Source organism: Macrobrachium nipponense, chromosome 24, assembly GCF_015104395.2.
Source record: "Macrobrachium nipponense isolate FS-2020 chromosome 24, ASM1510439v2, whole genome shotgun sequence".
NCBI lineage: Eukaryota > Metazoa > Arthropoda > Malacostraca > Decapoda > Palaemonidae > Macrobrachium > Macrobrachium nipponense.
The window spans coordinates 18,334,603-18,362,102 of NC_061091.1; the positions used below are offsets into that span (position 1 = coordinate 18,334,603).

Below are 27,500 nucleotides of genomic sequence, written 5' to 3' on the forward strand. Positions count from 1 at the left end.
CTACTGGGTGCCAATGGGCGCCCAATTAAGCCCAGCTGCTGTACTACTGGGTTAACTGTCACAATAGGGTAATCCAACATACGTTAAAGAGTGCTTTAAGACACAGGGTGCTCTTCTGTCACCACGGAAACACCGTCATTATGATGTCCTGACAAAGGCAGTAGATGCTCCCAAGACAAGGCACAATTAACAGCAATTTCTGACATAACAGAAAAAGGTTCAAACTGTGGAAAGGACTTGGGACTGTCCCAATAACTACATGAGGGCTTGGGGCTGCCATCAGGCTCTTTCTATCTTTTACTAGGAATCGGTGGAGGCTGATCACAACCGGAACTCCCTGGACCAAAGTTTGTTGTTGTTGAGGAGCTTGGAAGGGCTGGAACTTCCTAGGCTTCTTCTTGGCTTTGGGATTCAATGAGGAAGACTCCAGTTTCCTTTGGAGACCAATCCCCACTGAACTCTTAGACTTTGGTTAAATCTAGCAGCCTCATGTTGTACCTCGTTCACTGCTGAGGCTGGAAAAAGGTCCGGTCCCCATATTGAAGAGGCCAGGAGTTTGTTGGGCTCATGCCGGACTGTGGATTCCGCTAGAACATGCTTCCTGCAATTCCTCCTAGCCACAACAAAATCATATAAGTCACATTGCATAATTGACAATTGTGCCTTAGCTATGATCTTGAACAATGGCTCCTGTGCATAGATAAGAGCCGCTGCTTCTGTCATGACTAGTACGTTGAGGGATTTCGCAAGCCGGGTTCTAGCATCGAATTCTGTCTGGATGAGCCCATCGGACAGCCTGGGTAATCTCTCACTAAACAGAGAGATGGCACAGTCAGGTTTTAGCTCCCCAACCGAGAAGGTGGCTGGGAGGTCTACCCAAAGGTCATCTGTTCCGGGGAGTAGAAGAGAGGTCGGTTCCGTCTCCCGGAACTGTGGCATAGGCTCATCTCTCATTGCTGCTTGCAGAGTGAGTTCTGCCACTTTAGATGTGAACGGGATGGGAGTCTCCTCGTCCACAGTGAAAATTGTGAAGGGACTTCGGAAAGCCGTAACCTTAGTGTTTACCACACTGCCATTCCTCTAGGTTACGGATCCAAGCTTGTTGTGCTTGGTCCCGAGAGAGGATAACCGTCTCTTTTGGGACCTAATCCTCTCTTATCAAGGCAGACTCCGTGAGGCGGACATAGCCTATGAAAGGGGCTTGCAACCCTGGCGGGTGGAAATCGAAGTCCTCAATCCTTCGAGTCCCGCAGCCCTCAATCGTAAGCATTCCGTTCACGAAAGGTGCATATGAAGCCACTCTCCATGGATTACCTGGGTGGAAGGGAGGAAGAGTGGAGGAGTCCGGCATTAGCGGGCCTTGGGCTGCCTGACTGGCTTGCTGCAGCCCCGACGCTACGCCTTGCTGGAGACCTGCAACTATGTTCTCCTGTGTGACCAGCCTCTCGAGTATCTCCTGAAACTTGGTGTTTACCAAGTTTCCGACCATGTTGCCCATTTGTTGCATCATGTTGGAGGCAAATGCCTCCTGGTCAAAGGAGGGGGGCTCTGCCTTCTCCTTGGGTACTTTTGGTCTCGCACCTTTGGAGGTGGATGCCACAGGGTCAGCGGAGGAAGAGTGAGCTCTTTCCTTAGAAGACTTAGTCTTCGACCCTTTGGAGAGAGACTCATGTTTGACCCTGTCCGCTCCGGGATGGTGAGCCGGAGCTTTACTGACTTGGCTGGTACCTGGCTTTCTTAGCAGGGGCTTTGGCAGCGATTTAGTCACGCTTGCCCTTGACTTTAGGGATCGCCAAGACAGATTTCGATTGAGCTGACAGAAATCACCCGGAGAACCCCTGGAAGGAGGTAGAAGAGGAAGGAACCTATTTTACCGAGCGACACAGGCTGAGCCCAGAAAGAGCGCCTTTTCAATATCCGCGACTAATTCGAGAAACGCCACTGGCGCCATTTAGAAGAACTTGAATCACTAGAACTAGACGAAAGCTGATGACGCACTTCCAAAACACCTTTCCTATGACTGTCTTTTTTTGCAACCTGGGATGCAACAGGAGCAACTGAGGTTGCGACTGCCCGTGGGCAGACACCACCAACCTCCCTTGGACCTCCAGTATGCCTCCCAGGTGTAGGGGAGTATGACAGTGACCTCTGCATAGGAGAGTCAGTGGGCCGGACAGCCATCTCCTCCACTTCACTTCACTTACACTTTTTTCACAAAACTTATCCAAGAGGAAATGCGTCGACTCCCCTAAATGAGCGACTTTGTCAGCAAGCAGACCAATTTTCTGGTCAAACTTAAGATTCAAAGCTGGTGAGGTGATCTGGCTGGGAAGTGCTGGAGCTAGAGACGGAGCAGGTGGTTTATGGGGAGGGCTGGAAATGGGAGGAAGCAATTCAACATAACAGACAACAGGAACATTTATTTTACGAGAAGGATTACTGTCCTGACTAGCTAATGATTTTACTTCAGCTCTACATGCTGCTCTCTCTAACTTCAAAAGGCGAGAAGCTAAAGTTTTCCATGTTTCCTCATCCCACCCCTTACATTCATAACATGTCAATTCAGTAGAACATACCTGCCCCCTTCAAGCAGTGCATAAGGTACGAGAGTCATAAATAGCTTTAGTAAGTAGAGTATTGCAGCCTGTGCTGCTATACCAAATACTAGACAAACTAGTGTTTGACATAACTCACTAGAATTGTCAAAATCAGATACTAAATCAGAAAAAGCAATCACTAATCCAATTATCTGAATTCCTGACTAAATAATAGTTGCTGCCAAATGCTACGAAGTTAAAATGCTTCATCAAAGAGAAAATTTCCAACAAAATCCAAAACTCAGCTGTGATCTTAAAACCGTGTTGGTCTTAAACCGGCAGAAACAAAATTGGTCTCTAGGCTGTAGTTGTTCCTAACTTACCACAAAAGTGGGAGGGGTTATTCCCCTATGTAAGCAAGAGACTATCGCTACCGCTAGTTTTCAAAATTTAAGCTGCTGTCAAGTAGAAACTCTTAACTGAGTAATTACTGGGTAAGTTACTTATTTAAAAATGTTGATTATGCACTTCTGCTTAATTATACAAAATTAACATGAAAACTTGTAACTGTTCACAGAAATAGAAAAGTATAAAAACTTACACATAAAAGAATCAAAATAGGAGCCCTTAAAATATGTCTAAACTAATCTGACCCTTTACTAAGACAATTCTCCAATGAATATTACTTACAATGTGTTACTCCAGCAAGTGTCTGGTAGAATGTTGGAGTCTCCAAATCGTTGCATAAAGATGCATGACAAGGCTCAGCAAGTAACCAACGGGTGACAGTTGTAGCATCAGGGTAGGTTATTAACCAATCTTTGAATTCTTCGTAAGTTGCACGTTCATTCTGTAAAAAAAAAAAAAAAAAAAAAAATTATTTAAGCCAAGGTCTGGGTATGCATTCAACTTAAAGTTCAAAGCCTTTCTGTATCTTGCATGAAAGAACTGCTATATGTCACAGGGTCCTAATCACTAACAGAGCCCAAAATAAGTAAGATTAGATTGAATAAGACAAAGCTTACTTTACTGGCAGCACATAACATTATCAACTTAAGTGAGAAAAATCAGCAAAATAAGCATTTAATAAAAGCAGAGATATATTCATCAAATATCATTCCATAATATATTTACAAGCCATAAAAATAGAAATGCATAACAATTCCTGCCATACAATTTATACTGTTCACTTTCTTTTCATGTGGTAGATATGTACATACAATATGCACACATCAACTGGAACAAGAAACTAATCTATGTCGAAGTGAAGTATTAAACCATAACTAGTTATAAGATGATAAAAAACAACTCTGTCATTAGAATGAAACACATTTAGATAAATTTGCCTCATAGGTTTACAAAACAGGAAAAGAAATGCTATAATTTAATCCTTTGCCATAGTACCCAAGCTACGTAGATTACAACCATGAACACTACAATGTTATTATTTACTATTTAAGGAGAAAAATACAATTATCCTGTTTGGGTAGACCACCAATCACCATCATGACATTAGCACCCCAAACATTCACATCAAACAGAGAAAAACTAACCTTATCTCTCCTTTCCAAAGATATAAAAATGAAATAAAATACTAACTGGTCCAAAACACTTATGCAAAATCTCCGGTGTGTATCCCCCTTCCGTCTGCTGCAACTGCCGCAGCATATCACTCTTGACGACATGTGTCCCAGCTTCATTTGCGTAAACTCCAAAAATAACTGCAAAATCAAGAAAGATGCAAGTTAGCAACATCTGCAAATTCTCAAAAAGAGTACATGATGAATTCTATCTTAGATAATATTTAATTCGCCATTTATCACTATAAATGCACTCATTTCACTATGAATATAAACACAGTCACACTGGACAAAAATGGTATGGCAACAGCAGTGTGACAAAGATAATTAAGAGTATAAAATAGTAATAATGTACTACAGTGGAACCCCCATATTTGCATTCTCCAGATTCGTAGATTTCTCTCTGGAACGTTTCGCCGCATTATTTGCGGAAAATTCACCTATACGCAGCATTTTTCTATGAGAAATATCCACAGGTTCCTGTTTTTTTTTTTTTATCGATTTCATCATAAAATGCACTGTATTCCTGCTTGACATTTTTTATTATGTTTACATTATTATTATTGACAGTAACTGAACTAATCCATTCTGTAATGTATAATAAAACCAGTGTATCCTTGATACAAAAATGTCAAGTCATCGGTAAAACAAAAAATTATTCAAAACATCCAAGAACAGGTACAATTCTGCTGCACATCTTACTCACTACACTCAATCTTTCCGTACATGTCCTAAGTTTGGTACTATAGGTAACACATACATACTCTACTGCTTAGTAGGCTGTTCTTAAGCAAATTATAATGTAATTCATGTACTTACTGACAGAGATAAGCACTTATCTACAAAATCTAAGCCTAAGATAATATCCTCAAGATTTATTATATAAAATTTTCCACTCAACATGGCAACCAAATTATGTATAACTTTTTATTTATAATTGATTTAGAAGTTTAATGGTCCTTTTATGCTACATTTGAATGAAATATCACACTCTAAGATGAACATTGTGTTGTTAATATTCTTTACCAACACATTTCTTAAAATGTCAGATTATAATTCAGAGAGAGAGAGAGAGAGAATGAGGCCATATTTTTATCCTTCCTCATAAAAACGTGGATATTTTATTGAAATATTTATCAAGATACACATCACAATACTCAATACGAGAAGTCTTTAATTCCCTACACGGTAAACCGTGGGAGTCTCAATGCCAGAATTATGAATACTGATGTTCATGAGTGTAAGGAAGCTGTAATGTTGAATTAAAGTGATGTAGTACATTGTTGCCTTAATTTTATATATTTATGGCTATTCTTAACTCTAGCTGTATATACACTAAATATCATAGATCTGTTTAATCAGTTACATATTTGTATATTCTCTATATGCTTCTTTTTGCTGCATACTATTACTTTCATAAATGGGCCCTTCTGTTTGGTATAAGACTGTTAAATAAGTTATTGGCCTTCATGGTTCTTTACGCAATGACTGTGCAGTCCCGCATCAAAAAATAATATGTAATTACAAATCAATAACTATATACTAATACAACCACAACACCAGTACTGTTGGAACTTACATTTAACTTTCTCCTCCCGATTTCCTCGAGTCAGAAGAACCAAACTGCATAGTAGATCCTTGAATGTTATGCCTTTCACAGTTCCTCCACATGCCAGAAATATTAACTGGGGAAAAATGAAGAGAGATATGAAACAATCCACAAAAGCTTACCTAATAAAATACTAAGATTAAATGCAATTCTCTCAAATGTTCCAAAATGAACTCACAGGGCTTGTTAGCACACAATATGTTTAACCTTCACAACACTAGCATTAGTATGCTGAGTACATAAGTTAAGTATATCTTAGTTTTACCAAACCACCGAGCTGATTAACAGCTCTCCTAGGGCTGGCCCAAAGGATTAGATATTTTTACGTGACTAGGAACCAACCGGTCACCTAGCAACGGGACCTACAGCTTATTGTGTGATCCGAACCATATTATATACAGAAATGAATTTTTATCACTAGAAATAAATTCCTCTGATTCTGCGTTGGCTGAGCTGAGAATCGAACTTCAGACCACCAGATAGGTAGCCGAGTGCGAAAACTACTCGTCCAATGAGGAACTGCTGAGTACATAACATTTAATACTAATATCCTATGCCTTTTAAAATTGGGGTGGAACATTACAGCTGTTTTACAAATATTATGTGTACTGATATATTCTTCAACCATATATAAATTAAAAGACAACCCTCACAAATGAAGACAGAAGTTTGTCCCCTATATCATTTACTAGGGTCTCTGTAAAAAGAAAGAGGGCAATGGAACCTGTGACCCTCAACTTGTAAAAGCTTTGCCAAGGACAGAAAGCATGGCTTGTATTATCAGGGAGTTGTATAAGATGGCATGGGCTGGCAATCAGCCGGCTGCCAATGTGAACCGGCTGAGGTCAAATTAACTATAAGGGACAAGGACCCCTTCCTCTTACTTGACTAAGGAGATAGGATCAACTCAAGCAATGATAAGAAAAAACAGGTAACAGAAACCCAAAAACTGGGGAGTTAAAAGGGGTGTCAACAAGAACCTTTGGTGAGCACTGCTTGTTCCTCTTGTACATAAGGAGATAACTACTACTCATGAGACTAGTCACATCATAGCTCACACATCTGCTGCAGGGATTACATTTGACCTTGGCAAAAGATGTAAAGGAGGGGTAGTTCTGACTTAAAGTATGCTACAGAGCTATGGTTCACTTGGTACAGAAACCAACATGCCATAATAAATATAAGAAATGGACAAGAATAGGTATGTTAATCAAAGAAAAAGCAAGGACAGGAAAGTCCAAAATGCAGATGAAATCACAGTAAAAAAAAAATCCATGAATGAAGGTTGTTAAACCAAAGAAGCCCCAAATGGGCAATCTGGTAAAAATGTGAGCAAAATTAGACTTGTATGTATTTACAGTATCATGTAATGGGAAGATGTTAAAGACCACAGTTCAAGCACTCAAAATTTCAATAACAGAAAGAACTAACACACTACATGAAAACAATTAAAATCCTGTAAAAGGAAAAAGCAATGAAAATGAGTCATAGAAAAACACTACTGAGACGATGGCAATTTTGAACACATTACCCCATTAACCCCTTCAGCACTGGGACATACACATGTACGTACGTCTTCTACGGTCCAGTAATAAAAGACCGCGACGTACGCTTATACATCTTTCATCCCTCCTCGAAAATCAAAGCTGTTTTCTTCAGCTTGGATGGTTTCCAGACACAGTATTGTGTATGAGAGAGGTGCTGAAGCTCTACCCACAATTCATTCTAGCCAATGAGCGTCTGATGGACGTCGTGAAGTCATTTTCATATGGGATATTAGGAGGGGTACTGGCCAACACATGCCAGTGCGCCTCAGGCTATTATTTGAGAAGGATGAACACGATTTTGTCCGTAACCCATGCAGATTTGAATTCTAAACCTTCTTTCCTTATGATTCCAGTTATTTTAAATTTTTTTTTTTCAGTATCATGTCAGATGATAGTGTTTCTGAGTCAGGGTCTGAGTACCTTCCAAATCTATCAGATGATGATTATAGTGATAATTTCTTAGAGGATGACAATAAAGAGTGTTTGGAATACATTGAACCTATTGTTGATGAAGGTTGGTAGTTCATAACTGATCCATCTTGTGATGTGTGCTCAGACCCAGCCCCCCCAACCATTTCATGGAGGGTGACAATGGGATTCCTGCTTACACACCAAATTTCACCTGCTTTCGTGATGCATTTTGTCTTTTTTTTCCTTTTTTGTGGTGATGTAATTGACAAATTGTGTGAATGGATGAATGCTTGGGCAGAGGAGTACTTTCATTCAACAGGAAAGTGAAAGGTGAAAGGACTTCTATGGAGGCCTGTGACTCTTGATGAGATGTGTTTTTTATAGCTTGCTGATGATAATGGGGGTGAATAAACTGCCCCGTATGTATATATGTATTGGTCAAGAGATACGGTTGCTTTTATTATTATTATTTCTTTTAATTTTTTTTTCTCTATCACAGTCCTCCAATTCGACTGGGTGGTATTTATAGTGTGGGGTTCCGGGTTGCATCCTGCCTCCTTAGGAGTCCATCACTTTTCTTACTATGTGTGCCATTTCTAGGATCACTCTCTGCATGAGTCTTGGAGCTACTTCAGCATCTAGTTTTTCTAAATTCCTTTTCAGGGATCTTGGGATCGTGCCTAGTGCTCCTATGATTATGGGTACGATTTCCACTGGCATATCCATATCCTTCTTATTTCTATTTTCAGATCTTGATACTTATCTATCTCTTTCTCTTCAACTCTGGTGTCCCATGGTATTGCGACATCAATGAGTGATACTTTCTTCTTGACTTTGTCAATCAACGTCACGTCTGGTCTGTTTGCACGTATCACCCTATCCGTTCTGATACCATAGTCCGCAGGGGATCTTTGCCTGATCGTTTTCTATCACTCCCACCAAGGTTGGTGGCTCCGTACCTCACTTATTTACTGGCAACGGTGGCTGATGTTTCTTGCACAGGCTCCAGTTGGAGGGCTTTTGCCACTGAATCATGCCTCTTTTTGTACTGGTTCTGTGCAAGTGCCGGGCATTCGCTTGCTATGTGGTTTATGGTTTCATTTTTCGTATTGCACTTCCTACATATGGGAGAGATGTTATTTCCGTCTATCGTTCTTTGAACATATCTGGTTCTTAGGGCCTGATCTTGTGCCGCTGTTATCATTCCTTCAGTTTCCTTCTTTAGCTCTTCCCTCTGTAGCCATTGCCATGTGTCATCGCTGGCTAGTTCTTTAGTCTGGCTCATGTATTATCCGGGCATTGGTTTGTTGTGCCAGTCCTCTGTTCTGTCTATCATTCTCCTGTCTCTGTAATATGCTGGGTCTTCGTCTACTTTTATTAGTCCTTCTTCCCCCACCCATGCACTCTTTAGCCACTTGTCTTCACTGGTTTTCAGATATTGGCCCAGTGCTCTGTTCTCGATGTTGACGCAGTCCTCTATACTTAGTAGTCCTCTCCCTCCTTCCTTTCGTGCTATGTATAGTCTGTCCGTATTTGCTCTTGGGTGTAGTGCTTTGTGTATTGTCATATGTTTCCTGGTTTTCTGATCTATGCTGTGGAGTTCTGCCTTCGTCCATTCCACTATTCCTGCGCTGTATCTGACCCTTACTGGCACTGCCCATGGTTTGTTTATGGCTTTTATCATATTTCCGGCATTGAGTTTTGAATTTGACTTTGTATCGCTTGAGTCTCTGCATATATTCTTCCTGATCATGTCCTTCATCTCTTGGTGTTTTATATCCCCTCCTTCCATTATTCCCAGGTATTTGTATCCTGTCTCATCTATGTGTTTGATGTTGCTCCTATCTGGTAGCTTTATTATTATTATTATTATTATATTATTATTATTATTATTATTATTATTATTATTATTATTATTATTGTCATTACCAGTGCCATAAACATTCATTGATGTATACTATTCTGTTTCTGTATGAAACGTAGGTATAATCATTTCAGTAAGAAAAATGATATTGTTAGTATACAATAAAGTTTTGTACATACTTATCCGGCAGATATATACTTAGCTATAGTCTCTGACGTCCTGACAGAATTCAAAAACTTGCGGCACACGCGACAGGTAGGTCAGGTGACCAGCCCACTCCCGCCGCTGGGTGGAGGGAATAGGAACCATTCCCGTTTTCATAACCAGAATTTTTCTCTTCCACCTGTCTCCTGAGGGGAGGTCTGGGCGGGCCATTAATCGATATATCTGCCGGGTAAGTATGTCCAAAACTTTATTGTATACTAACAATATCATTTTTGTACATGCAACTTCCCCGGCAGATATATACTTAGCTGAGTTGACACCCTTGGGGTGGAGGGCAAGAGACAGTTACATACTAATCAATTATGAATATAAAAACGGGGAAACAACATACGTTGGTAGGTAATTTAAAAACAAACCTTGGTTCCTACTTGGATATGAAAAGAGCAAAATACAGCAGACTGAACATTTAAAACACATTTCTTTTTTTGTCATTGTTACACAAACATGTACCCTGTGTTATCACTATGCCTTGAATCAGCAGTATCATTTATATTCGCTATGTACTGCATCGTATGTTTTATGTACAACGCTCGTTTTCCTTGTTGTACATTATTATGCATTTGAAAAAATAACATCCACATTATGGATGAATGATGTAGTGGTTGCATTTGAGAATGTTCTCAATCACTGAGAGAGAGAGAGAGAGACATTGAGGAGAGAGGGAGAGAGATGATGAGAGAGATGAGAGACGAGAGAGAGAGAGAGAGAGAGAGAGAGAGAGAGAGAGAGAGAGAGAATGATGAATGGGTAGTTGCTGAGTGAAGTGCTTGTTTGGCTCGTTGAATGGCTTAGTTGCCGAGCAGTCAATCAGTGAGGGCAGTCGGAGTCAGAAGCAGTCCGTCAGTGAAGGCAGTCAAAGTCAGAAGCAGTCAGTCAGTGAGGGTATTCAGTAATCGAGTTCTGTGGTGCTTGTTTGGTGTTTTTTTTGTTTGAGAGTTGGTGTGCAGTTTTGGTGCTTGTTTGGGTTTTTTTTTTTTGTGTTGGATGAGCAGTTTGTTGGTGACAGTGTTGGTGTTGTTACGTTTATTGGTGTTGCGTTTTGGGTTGCTCCTGGAGTTTCTTTGACGGCCATACCGTGTTGAAAGCACAGCTTCTCGCCCTGATTGTGTCAAGTTTCCTGGTGAGTAAATGTGTATGAGATTGTGTTTTTTGCCTTGCTGAACCAGGTGTCCAGTTGGTAATTGAGTAACGTAAAGGGGAAAGCGTGGCGGGGGGAAATTTATAAGCCAGGTGTGGTTAATGTAAATGTGGGGAGGTCTTGCTTGCTTTTGTTTTTTTAGCTTGTGATCCTGCCACAACATAATGTTATTGTTGACTACCATATTTCGGCATAGTTTTAAAAAAAGCGTGTTAATAAAAGCATGATACTTTATGCAAATGTAGAATTTTACTTCAAAATTTCATAACCTTAACTGAAATTACACAAGATTTATTAATTAGTGAAGTTTGTGTTCAGGGAAGCCTACCCTAGGTAAAATTGGACATGGGTGCATGTCAACTGGAATGTAAACTAACATAACAAATTTGGAATGGAATGGAATAGAATATAGAATTTTGGCCTATGGCCAAGCGCTAGGACCTATGAGGTCATTCAGCGCTGAAAGGGAAATTGACAGTTGAAAGATTTTAAAGGTGTAACAGGAGGAAAACCTCGCAGTTGCACCATGAAACAATTGTCAGGAGAGGGTGGAAAGTAAGATGTAAGAAAAGAAAATATGAACAGAGGTACAGAATAAGGAATGAAAGAGGTTGCAGCTAGGGGCTGAAGGGACGCTGCAAAGAACCTTAAGTAATGCCTACAGGGCACTGCATGAGGTGCACTGAAGGCACCAACCTCCTACAGGGATAAAAAATTTGGAATCCACAGGAAAACTGTTGAGAATGAAAAAGCATCTGCTTGAAGAACAAAGCCTTACCTCAGCTAACTGTAAAGGAACGCCTTCTCCCAGAACCTCTCTGATGAAGGCCTGTTTTGTGATGGCCCCATTGAGAGTAGCTGTCCTCTTGTAGGCATCCTTGAGTCTGCTTAATTCACTATCACTAACTGTAAAGTTTGAAATTATTAGTGACAAGGATTATATAGTCATTTATTTATCATAAGAAAAATGATAAAAGAAATTAATATTTGAACCAACACAATTGAAACCATGTTTCATTGAAATAAAAACACTATTATGTAAGTTTCTCTCTTTGTTGCTTTAGGTAATATAAGCCATGTATAGATTTTTAATTAACTTGATTTCTTGTAAAACTAGCAAGTGCAGTTAAACCATCGAGGAAGCTCCATGTTACACATACCAGAGCTATCACTTTTCACTTATATGGCAAAGTAAATGCTTTGATACAACCAATTCTTGGTTTGGGAGAGCAAACCAACATAAAAGGCAAATGGTACATAAGGATCAAATGGCTTTGGATAAAATGCTAACTGCTTCATCTCAGAATATTATTCTATCAGCTTATAAATCTTAAATGCATGGTGCCCACATCAGTTTGCAGTTTGAAACACAGTCACGTGTTCATAATAATTCATTAAGCATCCACATTAGAAAGATATGGCCTGAAAGATATTAATTAATGCAAATATGTACAGATACTTCTCATTGTGGCAAATGAAAATCTAACCTACATTAGAATAAAACTGGCATTAGAAAAAAAAAATTGGAATGAAGAACAAAAGATTAATTTCTGGGCTCAGCTCGTGTCGCTGCGCGAAATATCCTTTAATCTATTATTTCAGGGTAAATGTACTAACACACCAGAGAATAAATAAAATAAAGAAAAAAGGTCAGTATAACTGACTCGCTCACCCTCCAAGAGGGTGTCGGTATGAACACTAGGCGAGTGAGACCACTACCACGAGCCAATACCAATAGAAATCTCCCACAACAAAAAACCCTCATGAGGGAGAGCCGACCCACAGAGTGAGCAGTCGTCTACTACTACTCCATCCCATGCTGCGACTGCTGCGCCTCTGGTGGCCATCCTTTTCAGTAGCGCACACGAGTCACAAGTGATATTTTTCTCTCTGTGTTTTTTTTTGCCCTTTTCGTTGGATTTATCTATAATGGAGCGTGCAGCTATTGCAGAAGCTAGTTAATGGTACTCAGTGTTTATGGTTAGTTGGTTTTTTCCGGCCCCCTCCCAGTCAGTATTTGCCGTTTTTTAGGTATAAATACGAACTCGGGGTGGGGTCGGAAGCATCGCAGCACGGTTCTGCCGCGTGGTGGGGGTTCGTTCTCGGTCTCCCATACCTAGAACATCCCCTTATCTATGTACGCCTCGATTATATTATCCGTTTTTTAACTTAGGGTATTTACTGTCTCTAGCTCAGGTTTGTCATGCATGCATGTCTTTTACCTTATGTAGGCTTCTTCTTTCCAGACCCTAGTCCCGGCTCTTAGTATCGGCCTCTGACTAGCTTTGAGTGGTAGACTTTCCTTCGGGTTGTCGTCGTACACTCCTGGATTTTTTCTCCTACTATATTGTTTTCTTTCTTTATTTTATTTATTTATACCATGTATTTGTTATGGTTAGGTTAGTTAGGGTGGCGTCTGGCTTAGCCTAGGTCCTGGCTCATCGAGCCTATGCCTACCGCTCATCAGTTCGGTTGGTGATTCCCTATTAGCATCTCTCTGATCAGTCGGTTTTTGGCCCAGTGGGTCTCCATGCTACGCTTTTCAGTTCAGTTGCTTCCCGATAGCATCTCTCTGATCAGTTGGTTGGTCCTAGGCTTAGTTTGTCTTATTTTAGTCTTACCGTCTCGTGGTCACTACGCGATCACGAGACAGCCAGAAACGCCTGCCCAGTCCCCTATTCCCCCCTCCTCCCGCTCTTCCATAGAGTCGGGGAGGGTGGGTCGGTCTGCCACGCTTGCTCCACATACCCGAGCATGCTTCCCTCTCTCCCCCCCAGGCGGAGGGGCCAGGAGGCGGGACAGACCCAGACTGGACGCGACCTCTCCGGCTCATCGGTCCGGCCGGGTGGTAATGTGGTGGGGGGGGTACTGGCCTTTCCCCCCATCCGTTGCTTCCTTGTCGCTCGGTTCGCTCGAGCCTGTATGTCTCCTCGCTCTTCCCGACCTACTAGGATCCTTTCCTGCGGAGTCCTGGCATCCAGCGGGAGATGTTAGTCCACCCAGTAGAGTGGGACCGGAACATACAGTGGGTCCCTGCTAAACCTTACCGTATTGCTGAGTTACTACACTCCGCTACGCACTGGACTTGGTCGGTTCATTTGAGTTTTAGGTTTAAGTGTTTTAAGATTAACTATAAGTTATCTAAGTACCTTAAACCTTCCCCCCCCCCCCCTTACATGTCTTACCGGATATCTCCGGGATAATAGCCCCCTTTTATTCAGGCGATGCAGGGGGGGGGTTTATGCCCAAATTTTTTCCGAGCTCCGGCATGCAACGGAGTCTTCTGTCCTTTAGCCTGTAAGTGTTATTCTTTAAGATACTCATGTGTCTTCCCACTGACAGGCCACCAACTGTGAGCATCCGGGATGCGCCGCCACACTTCAGGACCCATGTGGACACGAAGTTTGCGGTCCATGCTCCATGCGCGACTCTGCACGGGGACATCCAGGTCTGGTACCATGAGACGTGTACCATATGTTACGGTCTGGTGAGCCAGCTTTTAGAAGGGGTGAGTATTCCATCTCCGGTAGCTGCTCCGCTTCTGTTTTAGTGCTTAAGTTTTCATCATTCACTTTAACTAAGGCATCTAAGGTTAAGTCATATTTTAAGTTTTAGTTTTAAGTGATTCTTAAATCTAATCTACGCCCTCTCTTCCAGGCGCCGGCAGTGAAGGATACCCGCACTGGCAAACCCTGCGGGCCTGGGTCGGCGGTTTGGGAAGAACGCCGCCAAGGGTATGCCCTACATCTTGGAGAAGCGGTTGGCGCTATTAATCTTCCCCGGAGCAAGGCGACAGGATACGTCGACCCAGTAGAGGCGGCCCTACTATCGCCTTCATCCAACAACAGCTGGCTGCCTCATTAACTGACCAAGACCAGGATATCTCCAACGGACGTCGCGACTTTAGATATTAATGTGGAACCTATGGTAGGTGTAGACGACCTGTTGGTCGAGGTAGGTAAGGTGGACACCCAAGGGTCACCCTTGGGTGTAACTGTTTCTTCTACTCCTGCAAACCTCTCCATCCTTCCAAGGCTTTACAGGTGATGAATTATATACTTCCTTCCTGACGCTTCGGTTAGACCTAAGGTCAAGGGTCAAGCGGTGAAATCCTTGACTAAGACGTCGTCGTCGTCTAAGAAGTCGACTTCGGCGTCATCCTCCTCACGTAAGTCTCCGGCTGGGAATCCCGGAGCAGACAGGTCTAAAAGCTTCTAGCTCCGGCTCTAAGTCCTCGAGGAGTAAATCCTCCAGAGAGAGATCTCGCACCCCCCCGGCAGAGTCACCGGTTCCGCTACCCTTGGTTCCGATTCAGAGCCACCCCTCCACCTCCGCAGCAGCTCCGGCCTTGGACTCCAATGCTGGCCTGTTGCAACAGGTGGGCGACTTGGTTGGGTCCCTAAAGAGTAGCATGGAGCAAATGATCTCTCGTCTGTCGGATAGGATTACTTCCCAGGACTCCATTATAGCCGGACTGAGAGAAGTCCTCTAGCCTCTCCTCACTTTCCAATACGAGTGGAACTCAGCTTCCTCCGTATGACTCGCTACCTCCGTTCTCGATGAACAATCCATGGAGAGTAGCGTCATACGCCCCCTTCCAAGACGGTCTCATTTCCATACCGGAATTCGGAACTCGAAGGATAGAGGACTTCGAGTTCTTCCCGGAAGACCTCCAGCCTCCGTTCATAGGCTACGCAAGGCTACAGCTTCAGCCATGGTTCGGGATGATAGGGTACCAAAGGAGACAGTCCTCTATTCACGAGACCAGCTCAGAGAGAATGGCTCAGATGTTTAGAGGACATGGATTGTTCTAATACCAGGATACAACCTTTCAAGAGTCCCTTTACCATTTTCACAATGGATGAGAGTACCCCGCTCCCGTTCCTGACAAAGATCGCGAGGTCTACCATCCCAGCGGCCCAGAAGGGGGACCCCATGCCTCAATCGAAGGAAGCAGATCCCACATCTCCGTTGCTCCCCTCAAGCCGGAGAATTGGGGTGGAGGACTTGCCAAACACCTTCTCAGCTGGCAAACTCAAAAAACCGGACTGTGCTATGGAGCAGTTTGGTGAAAAGCTACCCAGGCTCCCAGATAGCCTTATTCAGGTTGAATTCGACGCGAAATCGCGATTAGCCAGATCAATTAACTCTATGGCTATGTCCGAGGTAGCAACATAGCTTATGGCTCAGAACCGCTTTAAGCTCATGACCAAAGCCCTGACTCAAACGGTACAGTCGGATATGTTTGAGTTTGCCACTGCTAGAACGAATTGTCGGAAGCATGTCCTACAAGAGGCAACCATTCGACATGAGCCGAATAGGTTACTCTCGTCTAACATCTGGGGAGCAGATCTCTTCCCAGAAGCTATGGTGAAGGAAGTCCAGTCAGAGGCTACGAGGCTGAACCAGAGCCTTAAGGACCGTTGGGGCCTTACGGCTAAGAGGAGACAAGACCTAAACACCTAAAGGTAAGGGACAGAGGAAACCTAGGCGTTTCCATCCTTACCAGAAGAAGCAGCCACGCTTTCCTCAGCAAGTTCCAGCGGTGGCCCTTAGTGCAAACAGCCCAACCTTCCACCTCTAAGGCTCAATCACAGCCAATTTATGTGATATCCCCTCAGCCTCAGCCCTCCACCTCTTACGCCATCTCTCCAGCTTACAATCAAGCCTTCGAGAGTCAAGCTTCACAGAAGTATGACCGCCTCGGGTAAGGGAGGCAGAGGTAAGCGTTCCTTTCGTGGGAGAGGAGGATCGGGAGGCCCCTTTAACAGGGGAAAGCACTTCAGAGGGGGCAGAGGCGGTTACCAGAACAATGAAGAACTTCAGGTAGGAGGGAGGCTGTTTTCACTTTCGCCACCGGTGGAACTTCAGCGAATGGGCTCAGAGCATAGTGTCAAAAGGCCTGGGTTGGAGCTGGTTGACGAACCCACCTCCATCCAGACCTTTCCGTCAACTTCCTTCCAAGGAATTGACAGAGTACGCAGAGGACCTCCTTCAGAAAGGAGCTATAGCGAGAGTCAAGAGATTAAAATTTCAAGGTCGCTTGTTCAGCGTGCCAAAGAAAGGCTCACAAAAAAGAAGGGTAATCATTAGACTTGTCACCGCTTAAACTTAGCCATCCGCTGCGACAAGTTCAAGATGCTCACGATCTCACAGGTGCGGACCTTACTTCCCCGTGGGGCCGTCACCACCTCTATCGATCTACAGACGCCTACTATCATATCCCTATTGCAAGGACACTTCCGTCCATATCTGGGTTTCAAGATAGGAGACCAGCATTTTCTCCTTCAAGGTAGTTCCCTTCGGACTCAACGTGGCACCCAGGGTGTTCACGAAACTAGCGGAAGTGTAGTGCAACAACTCAGATCACAAGGGATTATGGTAGTAGCGTTATCTCGGACGATTGGTTGATCTGGGCTTCAACAGTCGAGGAATGCAACAGAGCCACACTGAAAGTGATTCAGTTCCTGGAATACTAGGCTTCAAGATAAACAGGACCAAGTCAAGACTCACTCCAGAGTCAGACTTTCAGTAGCTGGGCATTCAATGGAATCTATCCTCCCCATACTCTGTCGATTCCATCAGCCAAAAGGAAAGAAATAGCGAAGTCAGTCAAGCAATTTCTAAGTCACAAAAAACTGGCGTCAAGGAGAGCTCAGGAGAGGATCCTGGGTTCTCTCCAGTTTGCATCAGTGACGAACGTCTTAATGAAAGCCAACTGAAAGACCTAACCAGAATCTGGCGCTCACGAGCAAATGTCAGGTCAGGGACAAACTATCCTCAGTCCCTCTGATTCTAAAGAATCGACTTCAGCCGTGGGCGAAAGTCAAGAATTTGTCAGTGTCAGTACCCTTCAGTTCCCTCCACCAGGGATTACCATCCACACAGACGCGTCCTTAAGCGGTTGGGGAGGGTATTCCCAGGCCTCCAAAAGGTTCAAGGAACCTGGTCACCTCAGTTCAGTCAGTTCCATATAAACGTACTGGAGGCAATGGCAGTGTTCTTGACTCTAAAAAGGTTGCGCCCACCAAAGTACTCCCACATAAAGCTAGTTCTGGACAGCGCAGTGGTAGTACATTGTATAAACAGAGGAGGCTCCAAGTCACGTCATCTAAATCATGTCATGGTAGCCATCTTCTCCCTGGCAGACAAGTTCAGTTGGCATCTCTCCTCCACTCACATAGCTGGAGTGAGAAACGTCATAGCAGACGCGTTATCCCGATCAGTACCCCTAGAGTCGGAATGGTCACTGGACAACAGTTCGTTCCAATGGATCCTTCAAAGAGTCCCAGGGCTACAGGTGGATCTCTTCGCATTCTCCAAGCTAATCACAAACTCCCCTGATTTATGTAGCCCCCAACCTGGACCCTCTGGCCTATGCCACGGACGCCCTGGCTCTAGACTGGAACAACTGGAAGAAGATTTATGTCTTTCCCCCAGTGAATCTCTTATGAAAGTTTTAAACAAACTCAGGACGTTCAAGGGTCAAGTGTCTCTAGTAGCCCCAGACTGGCCGAAGAGCAATTGGTATCCCCTAATTCTGGAGCTGGGCCTTCGTCCTCTTCGGATCCCCAATCCCAGGCTCTCCCAGTCAGTACAAACGAAGACTGTGTTCGCTTCCTCAGGGATTCTCAAAACCCTAACTTTATGGATTTCATGAAGTTTGCGGCAAAAGAGATGCGAATATTGACCCTCAGAATATTCTCTTCTTGGAATCCGATAAAAGGGATTCAACTTTGAGACAGTATGATGCTGCTGTCAAAAAGTTAGCAATCTTCCTGAGAGAATCTGATATTAGAATCATGACAGTTAATTCAGCTATATCCTTTTTTTTTTCTTGATCCTTATTGAAAAAGGTTTAGCAGCTAGCACGATTACGACAAACAAGTCAGCCTTGAAAAAGATATTTCAATTTTGGGTTCAACATAGACTTGACGGATTCCTACTTCTCGTCTATTCCTAAGGCATGTGGCTAGACTTAGACCTTCTGTAAGGCCTACGTCAGTTTCATGGTTCTTAAACGATGTTCTAAAACTGGCTTCAGAAACCGATAATGACACATGCTCGTTTATAATGCTCTTAAGGAAAACCATGTTTTTATTAAGCTTAGCTCAGGAGCAAGAATTTCAGAACTGTCGGCTTTATCCAGAGATCCGGATCATATTCAATTCCTTCCCACAGGGGAAGTACTACTTTCTCCGGAACGTAGCTTTTTAGCAAAGAATGAAGATCCTTTGATGAGGTGGGAACCTTGGAAGGTACTACCCTTCCACAAGATGTATCTCTTTGCCCAGTTACAACCTTACGAGCCTTTTTTCTGTCCAGGACCTCCTCATCCTCATCGGGTCCCTCTTTAAGAGGGAAAAAAGGTGGACACTTATCCATTAAAGGCATCAGGCAACAAATCCTGTACTTTATTAAGCAAGCCAATCCTGACTCTTTCCCGAAAGCACATGATGTCAGGGCAGTAGCCACCTCAATTAATTATTTCCAACACATGAACTTCGATGAGTTGAAAAAAGTATACCGGATGGAAATCGCCGACAGTGTTCAAAACGCCATTACCTTAAGTCCTTGGAAGTCTGAAATTTTCAGCAGTAGCAGCGGGAAACATAGTTTCCCTGATTCTAGTTAATTTGTAGTAGAAGATTCAGTCCTCCTTTCTACCTGCTTCACCCAACAGTTCGTCTATTCCTACCGTGTTCATTTACATTCACCTGGTGTCTAGTGCTTTGATGATGATGTAGTGGGTGCCCCTTATTTTTTGCTAGGGACACTCACAGATGATTATGGATTTTGATCTCATGGATGTTACCCCCATTATTTTTATGCTAGGGGATACATCTTCCAATTAAAAATGGTTACGGTTTTGGTATATTAAGTCATATGCAATTCCTATATATTATCATTGTTGTTTAATTTGTTCATTTGATTATTTTAATTGCTATTATATTTTTGATACATGCCTTACACAGATACCATTTTGTTACATGTAAGCCAATTTACCTCTGTACATATGTAAATTACCTTATGATAAGAAACATGTTTAGAATTAAGGGTAATTTAAGCATATTTTCTATTTTGTATCACTGTGTATTTGTATCTTTTTAGCAATTATATTCTTTTTGTATTTACTTTATTTTTTATTTGAGACCTATTCTGATTTATTTTATTACTTTTGTTTACAATCTTGTGCTATTTCTCTGGTACGATTTCGCGCAGCGACACGAGCTGAGCCCAGAAAAGAGGGATTTTGACGTAAGGAAAAATCTATTTCTAGGGCGATTGGCTCGTGTTGCGCCAGCGAAAATCCCCCACCCTACCCATCCCTTCGCCGCCCCAAGATTGTCTGCTAACTTCAGGATGGCCACCAGAGGCGCAGCAGTCGGCAGCATGGGATGGAGTAGTAGTAGTACGAGCTGCTCACTCTGTGGGTCGGCTCTCTCATGGAGGGTTTTTGTTGTGGGAGATTTCTATTGGTATTTGGCACGTGGTAGTGGTCTCACTCGCCTAGTGTTCATACCGACACCCTCTTGGAGGGTGAGCGAGTCAGTTATACTGACCTTTTTCTTTTCTTTATTTTATTTATTCTCTGGTATGTGTTAGTACATTTACCCTAGAAATAATAGATTAAAGGATATTTCGCTGGCGACACGAGCCAATCGCCCAGAAATAGATTTTTCCTTACGTTCAAAATCCCTTTAGCATAACCAGGTCATAACCAGGTAACTACAAAACAGAGGGCCGCCTCATCAAGGGCTGTTTTGGGAAGCATCACAGTACTTGTGGGTATGATCCCTTATGCAGAAGACAATGAAAAATGGGATTTCCAGCTGCTGGTTGGCATTGTTTGGTCACCAGGAATTTTAATTAAAAAAAAAAAAAAAAAAAAAAAGTCTGAAACACAGTACTACTACTACTCTCACTTCAAGAATCCTTTCATTTGTGAAAACATAATTGTACTCTGAACATACTCAAGAAGAGATTAAGATATAAGTTTGCCTGAATTTAAAAATTGAGAAACCCAACTCAATGATTAGTATATATACTGTACAATAGTAAAAGCCATGGCTCTTTGCAGCTAAGCCATGCCCACTGCACACCAGTGATTGCTATCGAAAAGGAGAAAGAGTCACATTAATGAAGTCCATATGATTACCGGTACAGATTTGACTCCATTTGGTAATGTTGAGCTCCATGCATGAATAATGACACCACAGATTTGAGTCCTGGAGTTGTGAAGCATGGGTGCCTGCAACATATTTCCAAGAGGGAGCAAATATATATATATATGTATATATATATATATATATATATATATATATATATATATATATATATATATATATATATATGTATATATATATATATATATATATATGATATATATATGTATATATGTATATGTAATATATGTATATATAGTATATATATATGTAGTATGTAGTATGTATGTATGTATGTATGATGTATATATATATATATATATATATATATAATATATATATATATATATATATATATATATATATATATATATATATATATATATATCTGGTAAAGTGTTCTGTAACAACAGAATTCCATCTAATAAAAGGAGCCCATAAAAACACCAAAATGTAGAGAGAAAAGTACTATATTCAGAGACTGCTGTCTCTCTCTCAGGTATATGAATGAGAAAAGTTTACAGAAAAGGTGGTATTTATACCAAGAGATTCGTCCACAAGTAAGCCAATTAGGTCACCCGCTGATAATCTTCCTTTAATCTTCTTAAGGCGTTGGTTGAATGAACACTGCGTCGACGATGTCCGATGTCCAATTCCCTTTTTTGAGATGTTCATTACCTGCTTCTCTTTATTAAGGCATCAAATTTAAAGTTGAATGGGAAACAGACAACAAAATTCCTTTTCTTGATGTTTTAATAATCAGAGACACGACAGAATACAAATATGATATTGTTATTGTACAATAAAGTTTCATACATACTTACCTGGCAGATATATACTTAGCTATAGACTCTGTCGTCCCGATAGAAATTCGAATTTCGCGGCACACGCTACAGGTAGGTAGGTCAGGTGATCTACCGGCCTGCCGCTGGGTGGCAGGAATAGGAACTATTACTTCAAAGGACAGATTTTTCTCTTCCACCTGTGTCCTGAAGGAAGGCTGGGTGGGCCATTCAATTGTATATATCTGCCAGGTAAGTATGTATGAAAACTTTATTGTACAATAACAATATCATTTTTCTACATTCAACTTCCTGTCAGATATATACTTTAGCTGATTGGCACCCTTTGGCGGTGGGTAAGAGACAGCTAATTACTGATTAGACAGGTAAACAACATACGTTGTAGGTAATAGATAAATAAAACCTTGGTTCCTATGTGTTTAGACGAAGGGTTGACTTCCTAGCTATTGCTAGGTGTCTGCTTCGTCTCAAGAGCCTCAGCGAGGATGTGACCTATGGCTAAGAGTTCTTGTAGATCTGTCAATGGGGTCTATCCACTTACTCGACAGAATCTAATGGTCATTTGTCAATGGGGTTTCTTATCCACTTACATGACAATACACCTATGCCTAGGGGCATAATTAAGGAGCACAACACCGATCCCGATCACCTGATCCTAACACGAGGGTTTGTGCTTAGTTGAAAAGAGCTATCCCCAAAACTCCTTTCAAACAAACCAAAAAAAAAAACACTATGTTAACATAAAAATTAACTCACTTAGTTAAGGATCAGTGTCGGCTCCCTATCCCAGCAACGTATCCGTAGACACGTAAAACCAAGAGAGAAGGATCTCGCGTAGGTCAACTTGACCTCCTTCGTGCAAAGGGAAGTCAACACAGAGTTGCATCTCCCTTAAGTTACAGCTATATGTCCTTCACGACATATTGTTATGTAACGAACAAGAATTCATAAAAGCTCGCACTTCAAGCGCTTTTAATTCTCAGCTATTTGAAGGAATCATCAAGTCATTCGTGAAGTGCTTTTAGCGATCAACACTTATTTCAAAGAACAAGACCAGGGCTTCCTTTGAAATGGATCTTTTCTGGATGAAGCCTAGAGCCTGGCTTGCGCCTGGGTGGCGCCTAGAGTCTGGTGGAGCCTCGAGCCTGGCTGGAGCCTCGAGCCTGGCTGGCGCCTCGCGCCTGGAAGTAGCTTCTCGCTAGCTCCAGGACTGGCACTATTTGGCGTCTGGCCTGGCTGACTCCTCTCCACTTGCTGGAGCTTCGAGCTGGTAGAGTCCCGAGGATGTCTGGCGATGCCCACATCAGACACTCTTATCTTTGTCTGACTTGTTTGGCCTCCAGCGCATCTGCGCTAGGTTGGAGGCCCCCTTCTTTGTTCTCTTCATCAGACAATGACCCAGTGTTCCTTGAAAACTGTCTGCCTCTGGCGTTTTTTATTTTTAGCCTTGTTTTGGCATTTGGCGCCTGGTTGGCGCTACATTGTCCGAAAGTCCTGAAACTCCACAATGGTTTATCAGGAGATTGGAGAAGGGTGGAAGAAATTCTTCCACTTTGAGCTTCTGGGCCTCTCCGGCAAGGGAAGGTGATTGTAGTAAACTACATCCATTAGACGATAGGACATCTAACAGTACGAGAGATAAGAGTCTTCCTCGAGGAGGATCTTCTTGAATCCTTCCGTTGCTAACGAGATCTCTTCTTACTTGCTGATGAAGTTCCTCGTTGCAGAATCTTCCCTATCCTTTGTCCGAAAGGAAGGGAAGGGGCTTGGAAGTCGAAGGAGACTCCGAGCTGAAATTGGGAGGACTCCTGATTTCTAGCTCTTTACTGTATCTCTCTGAATACCTTTTGGGAAGCATTTCAAACCCTCATCGCATCCCAAAGACTTTGTAGGCAAAAACAAAAGTTTTAAACCATCTCTTCTTATGTAGGTGAAAACGTAAGTACCCTGCCTGGGCAACGAAACTTCTATCTGAAATCGTTGAGTCAGGAATAGAGGGTTTTAGTTCTCTTGCCAGACATACTATGCTGGCAAGAACCCATTGCCGAGTCTCCATTAAATCTGATGCGAGATTCCAATGCACAAAAAATTCACCTGTCCTTCTTGGTAGTTAAGGGGCCAAGAGAAAACAAAGAATTCCCTCATAAAATTTCTCAAAGAAGTTTGATGAGGAGCAGTTTCATCTTGTCGGAACACGGAATCTGAAGCCACAAAAGATCCCATTCGAAGTACATGATATCCTACTCTTGTCGTATTGAGGTATCGTATCAGATCCCGAAGATCTTAATCCTCTGCTATCTCTAATTCCTTGTATAGACAGCGTATAGCCTTTTACTGTGCTCTTTGATAGCAGATATATATAAAGTTGATTCTTCCCTCTGAAAAGGAAGAAAAAACCTATATGGTTCACAGAGGTATCGGAAGAGGACAGTTTCCTCTTCCATCAAACACGATCTGCAGCAATCTATGTCCTGGCTATGACCTATTGTCATTCACCTTTAAAAATCCTCTCATTCATGTCCACTTCTGGTCAGTCTGCACGAAGACTGACTCAGAGTGGAGAGGTTGTTAAGGTCCATGTGTAATAGATGCTTATAGAATATTCAGACTGTCTTGGAAAAGACTTCCAAAACATGCTGTGAGAAGAACGTGACCTCTGTGAATCCAACCTCTAAGGCCAAAATGAGGCATAAGTATTATCCTCTCTTTCTTTGACGCCCTTTATCTTAAATTCTGTAAAGCATTATATTTAGGGAAAAAAAAAAACTAAAGTTTATTCCCCTTTCTATAAATAAAGATGGTGTATATTGCTACTTCTCTTGGTTCAAGGAAAAGGAAGCAGTCTACAGGAAGCCTGTTCGTCTTCTACCTTGCTAAGAGATTCTATGAAGAAGACTTTCCGTAGGTTCTCACAACTCTTTGCAATAAATGTTAGACATATGATAACAGTTATTATCGTTGATCGAGAAGGTTCTCACGGACATGCAAAAATCTTGCATCGAACCTCTTTTTCCAAATAGGTTCTCTTTGTTAACGCGAAACAGGAGCGAAAAAAGAGATTCTCAATGCTCTTTGCGATATGAGAGAGTCGTGGAATTGGCCTAAGTGATTAAATGGGTAACGAAATCAGGAACGAATCTTGCCGTTACCGAGCGTGCTGTCTGAGAGGCTACTGGACTCTTATGTTAATAACTCGCTAAAACGAGAAAATATCTTGGATGGTGCTCTTGGCTCATTGCGCCAGGCTGGCGCTTCTGGCTCATTGCGCCAGGCTGGCGCTTCTGGCGCATTGCGCCAGGTTGGCGCTTCAGACCGGCGCTTTGTTCTTTAATACTCTTTATGTTATGTGCCAGAACATCTGTGCCTTTTATGGTACCCGACATCCTTACACATGTTACTTCCGTTCTTAGTAGGAAAAAACTCTTATCCATACGTAGTATATTCTACTCAGGGAAAGGAAAACCCATTTCTGCCACGAAGAGAATGTTTCCCATTCCACTCATCCATCTTCTCTTGAGCAATATCTGATTCTAAAAAGGTTGTGTGCGTTCTCGAAAGACTTGACCATACCGTAGTCTTAAAGTGAATTCTCTACTACATCCATCTTCTCACTAAGCATGTATTCTAATAAGCCATGCTTTCGTAAGCATGAGAGCATTATATAATAATAATGTTCTGCTGTGTTAGAATCCTTTAATAATGTTCCCTACGGTAAACAGCATTGAAAGGTTATAATATCTTTCTTATTGAAAGCTTCTTAGCAAAAGGCAGACAATATTTTATTTTATGTTAGCTTAACTATCCCCTCCATTCGAGACTAAGTCCATGATTGTAGGGGGAATATACGGTTAACCATTCGATCCCGTTGGAGAGAGAGATGCAACCGACTGCTAATGACCGAGACTGGATGGTACTGTATTGGCCTACGCTTACAATGACAGCCCGGCCTCTCCGCTCGCTGCCTGGCTGCATTCATCGTGAGTTGCCAGTACTTCATTTAATGAAGGAATATAATAAAATTATTCCCGAGCCTAAGGAAGCTCTCAATAATGCCAATTTAAGCCAAACAACCTTTGTTAAATACCGAAGCTGAGTAGGTATTGTCGTAACAAACTTTTTAAGCGAAGTCCTTACCAGGAAAATCCTGTAAGGATATAGATAATTTCGTAGCGAACCACAAAGGCAACTATGGTATGGGTATATGACTTGTCATTCAGCAGTCGTATGCAGCAAGTCTTCCTTCTACATTCTTTCCTCTCCGATCCAGAGAGAGAATGGAAATTTTGCCCTCTCCGTTCTTTTCGTCAATAAACACGAATTAGCATAGTCGAAAGAGATCGCAATGAAAACTCTCGGATCGAAGAGAACCCTCAAATGATTCTCTTGGAGATAAGGCCGTAATTCTACGCCTCTATTATCTGGAAGAGCCTCTAATCAATGAATGAGAGCTCGTACGAACCTTGTTCAATTTGCAAACGATTGCCACTCTTTCTGTAAATGGTTGGTTGCATTATTTTAGAAGGAGGAAGATTTAATATCGTCTATTAGTAATGAACTAATTTTTTTCAATAAAAAAGGTCGCTAAGGTCTTATAAAACTGAGAGACCTGCTCCCTTATTGGCTTCCAATTCCGATCTATCTTCCATTTCCTGTCCATCAAGTTGGGAGAAGAATGAGCAACGGAGGAGAGCGCCTCCTTCCGTAAGGTGAAGGGCTTTTAGCAGTACCGATTCTAACCTGACAAGGGCTAAGGCCGCCTGTGCGACATCTTGAGTCCCCGCCAGGAAAAAAAAACCGATCTTGCTCTTGCCATTACTTGCATTAAGACTATCCTGAGAAGGGCGACGGCCGCCTGTGCAACAACTTCCGTCCTTATCAAAGGAAAGAAATCCTCGAATGTCTTTCACCTTACGCAGAATCAGGATCTAATTCCAAATACGATGAAGATCCTGGTTTATAGCTTTCAGGCGCTTTGCTCCTCGTTTCAGCCGCTTGAGGCTTTCAGGCGCTTGCGCCTCATCTGAGGCGCTTCAGAAGCCATTGCGCATCGTTTCAGGCGCTCCATTGGCGCTTTGCACCTCATTTCAGGCGCTTTTAGCCATTGTTTCAGGGCGCTTCAAGCGCTCCAGGCGCTTTTCGCCTCGTTTCAGGCGCTTCAGGCACTCCGAGCCTGTTTTCAGGAGCTTCAGGCGATTTGCGACTCCTTTGAGGAGCCTCCAACGCTTTTTCGCCTCTCTTCAGGCGCTTTGGCGCCTCGATTCAGGCTCTTTAGGCGCTTTGAGCCTCATTTCAGGCTCTTTAGGCGCTTTGAGCCTCATTTCGGCTCTTTAGGCGCTTTGCCCTCATTTCAGGCCCTTCAGCTTTGCGCCTCATTTCAGCCTCTTCAGACGCTTTGCGCCTCGTTCCACTTCCATGTCCGAGGAGCTAGAAGCTTAAAAATTATATATGTATGTTTAATCCATTAACCGAGATCCATAATCATTCGATCAACATATATTCTTTAATATCTAATTCGTTCTTCTCAGAATAGATATATTTTCATATAAATGTACCGATGAGGAATTTGTTGAAATAACTCTTTCCAACCCCATGGGATAGAGCCTCCGTCTATTTGTACGGG

The 27,500-nt window shown here is 42.4% G+C and overlaps 1 protein-coding gene across 1 annotated transcript in view; it reads right to left on the minus strand.

The window, feature by feature from the left end:
- The window catches only part of LOC135205492 (ubiquitin carboxyl-terminal hydrolase 32-like), a gene marked incomplete in the record, with an annotated part of 352,787 nt that overhangs the window by 314,527 nt on the left and 10,760 nt on the right, over window positions 1-27,500 (minus strand). The window contains 4 exon segments of the mRNA XM_064236209.1: window positions 3,228-3,387; window positions 4,137-4,258; window positions 5,697-5,802; window positions 11,690-11,817. Coding sequence (XP_064092279.1) covers window positions 3,228-3,387; window positions 4,137-4,258; window positions 5,697-5,802; window positions 11,690-11,817 — 516 coding nt within the window.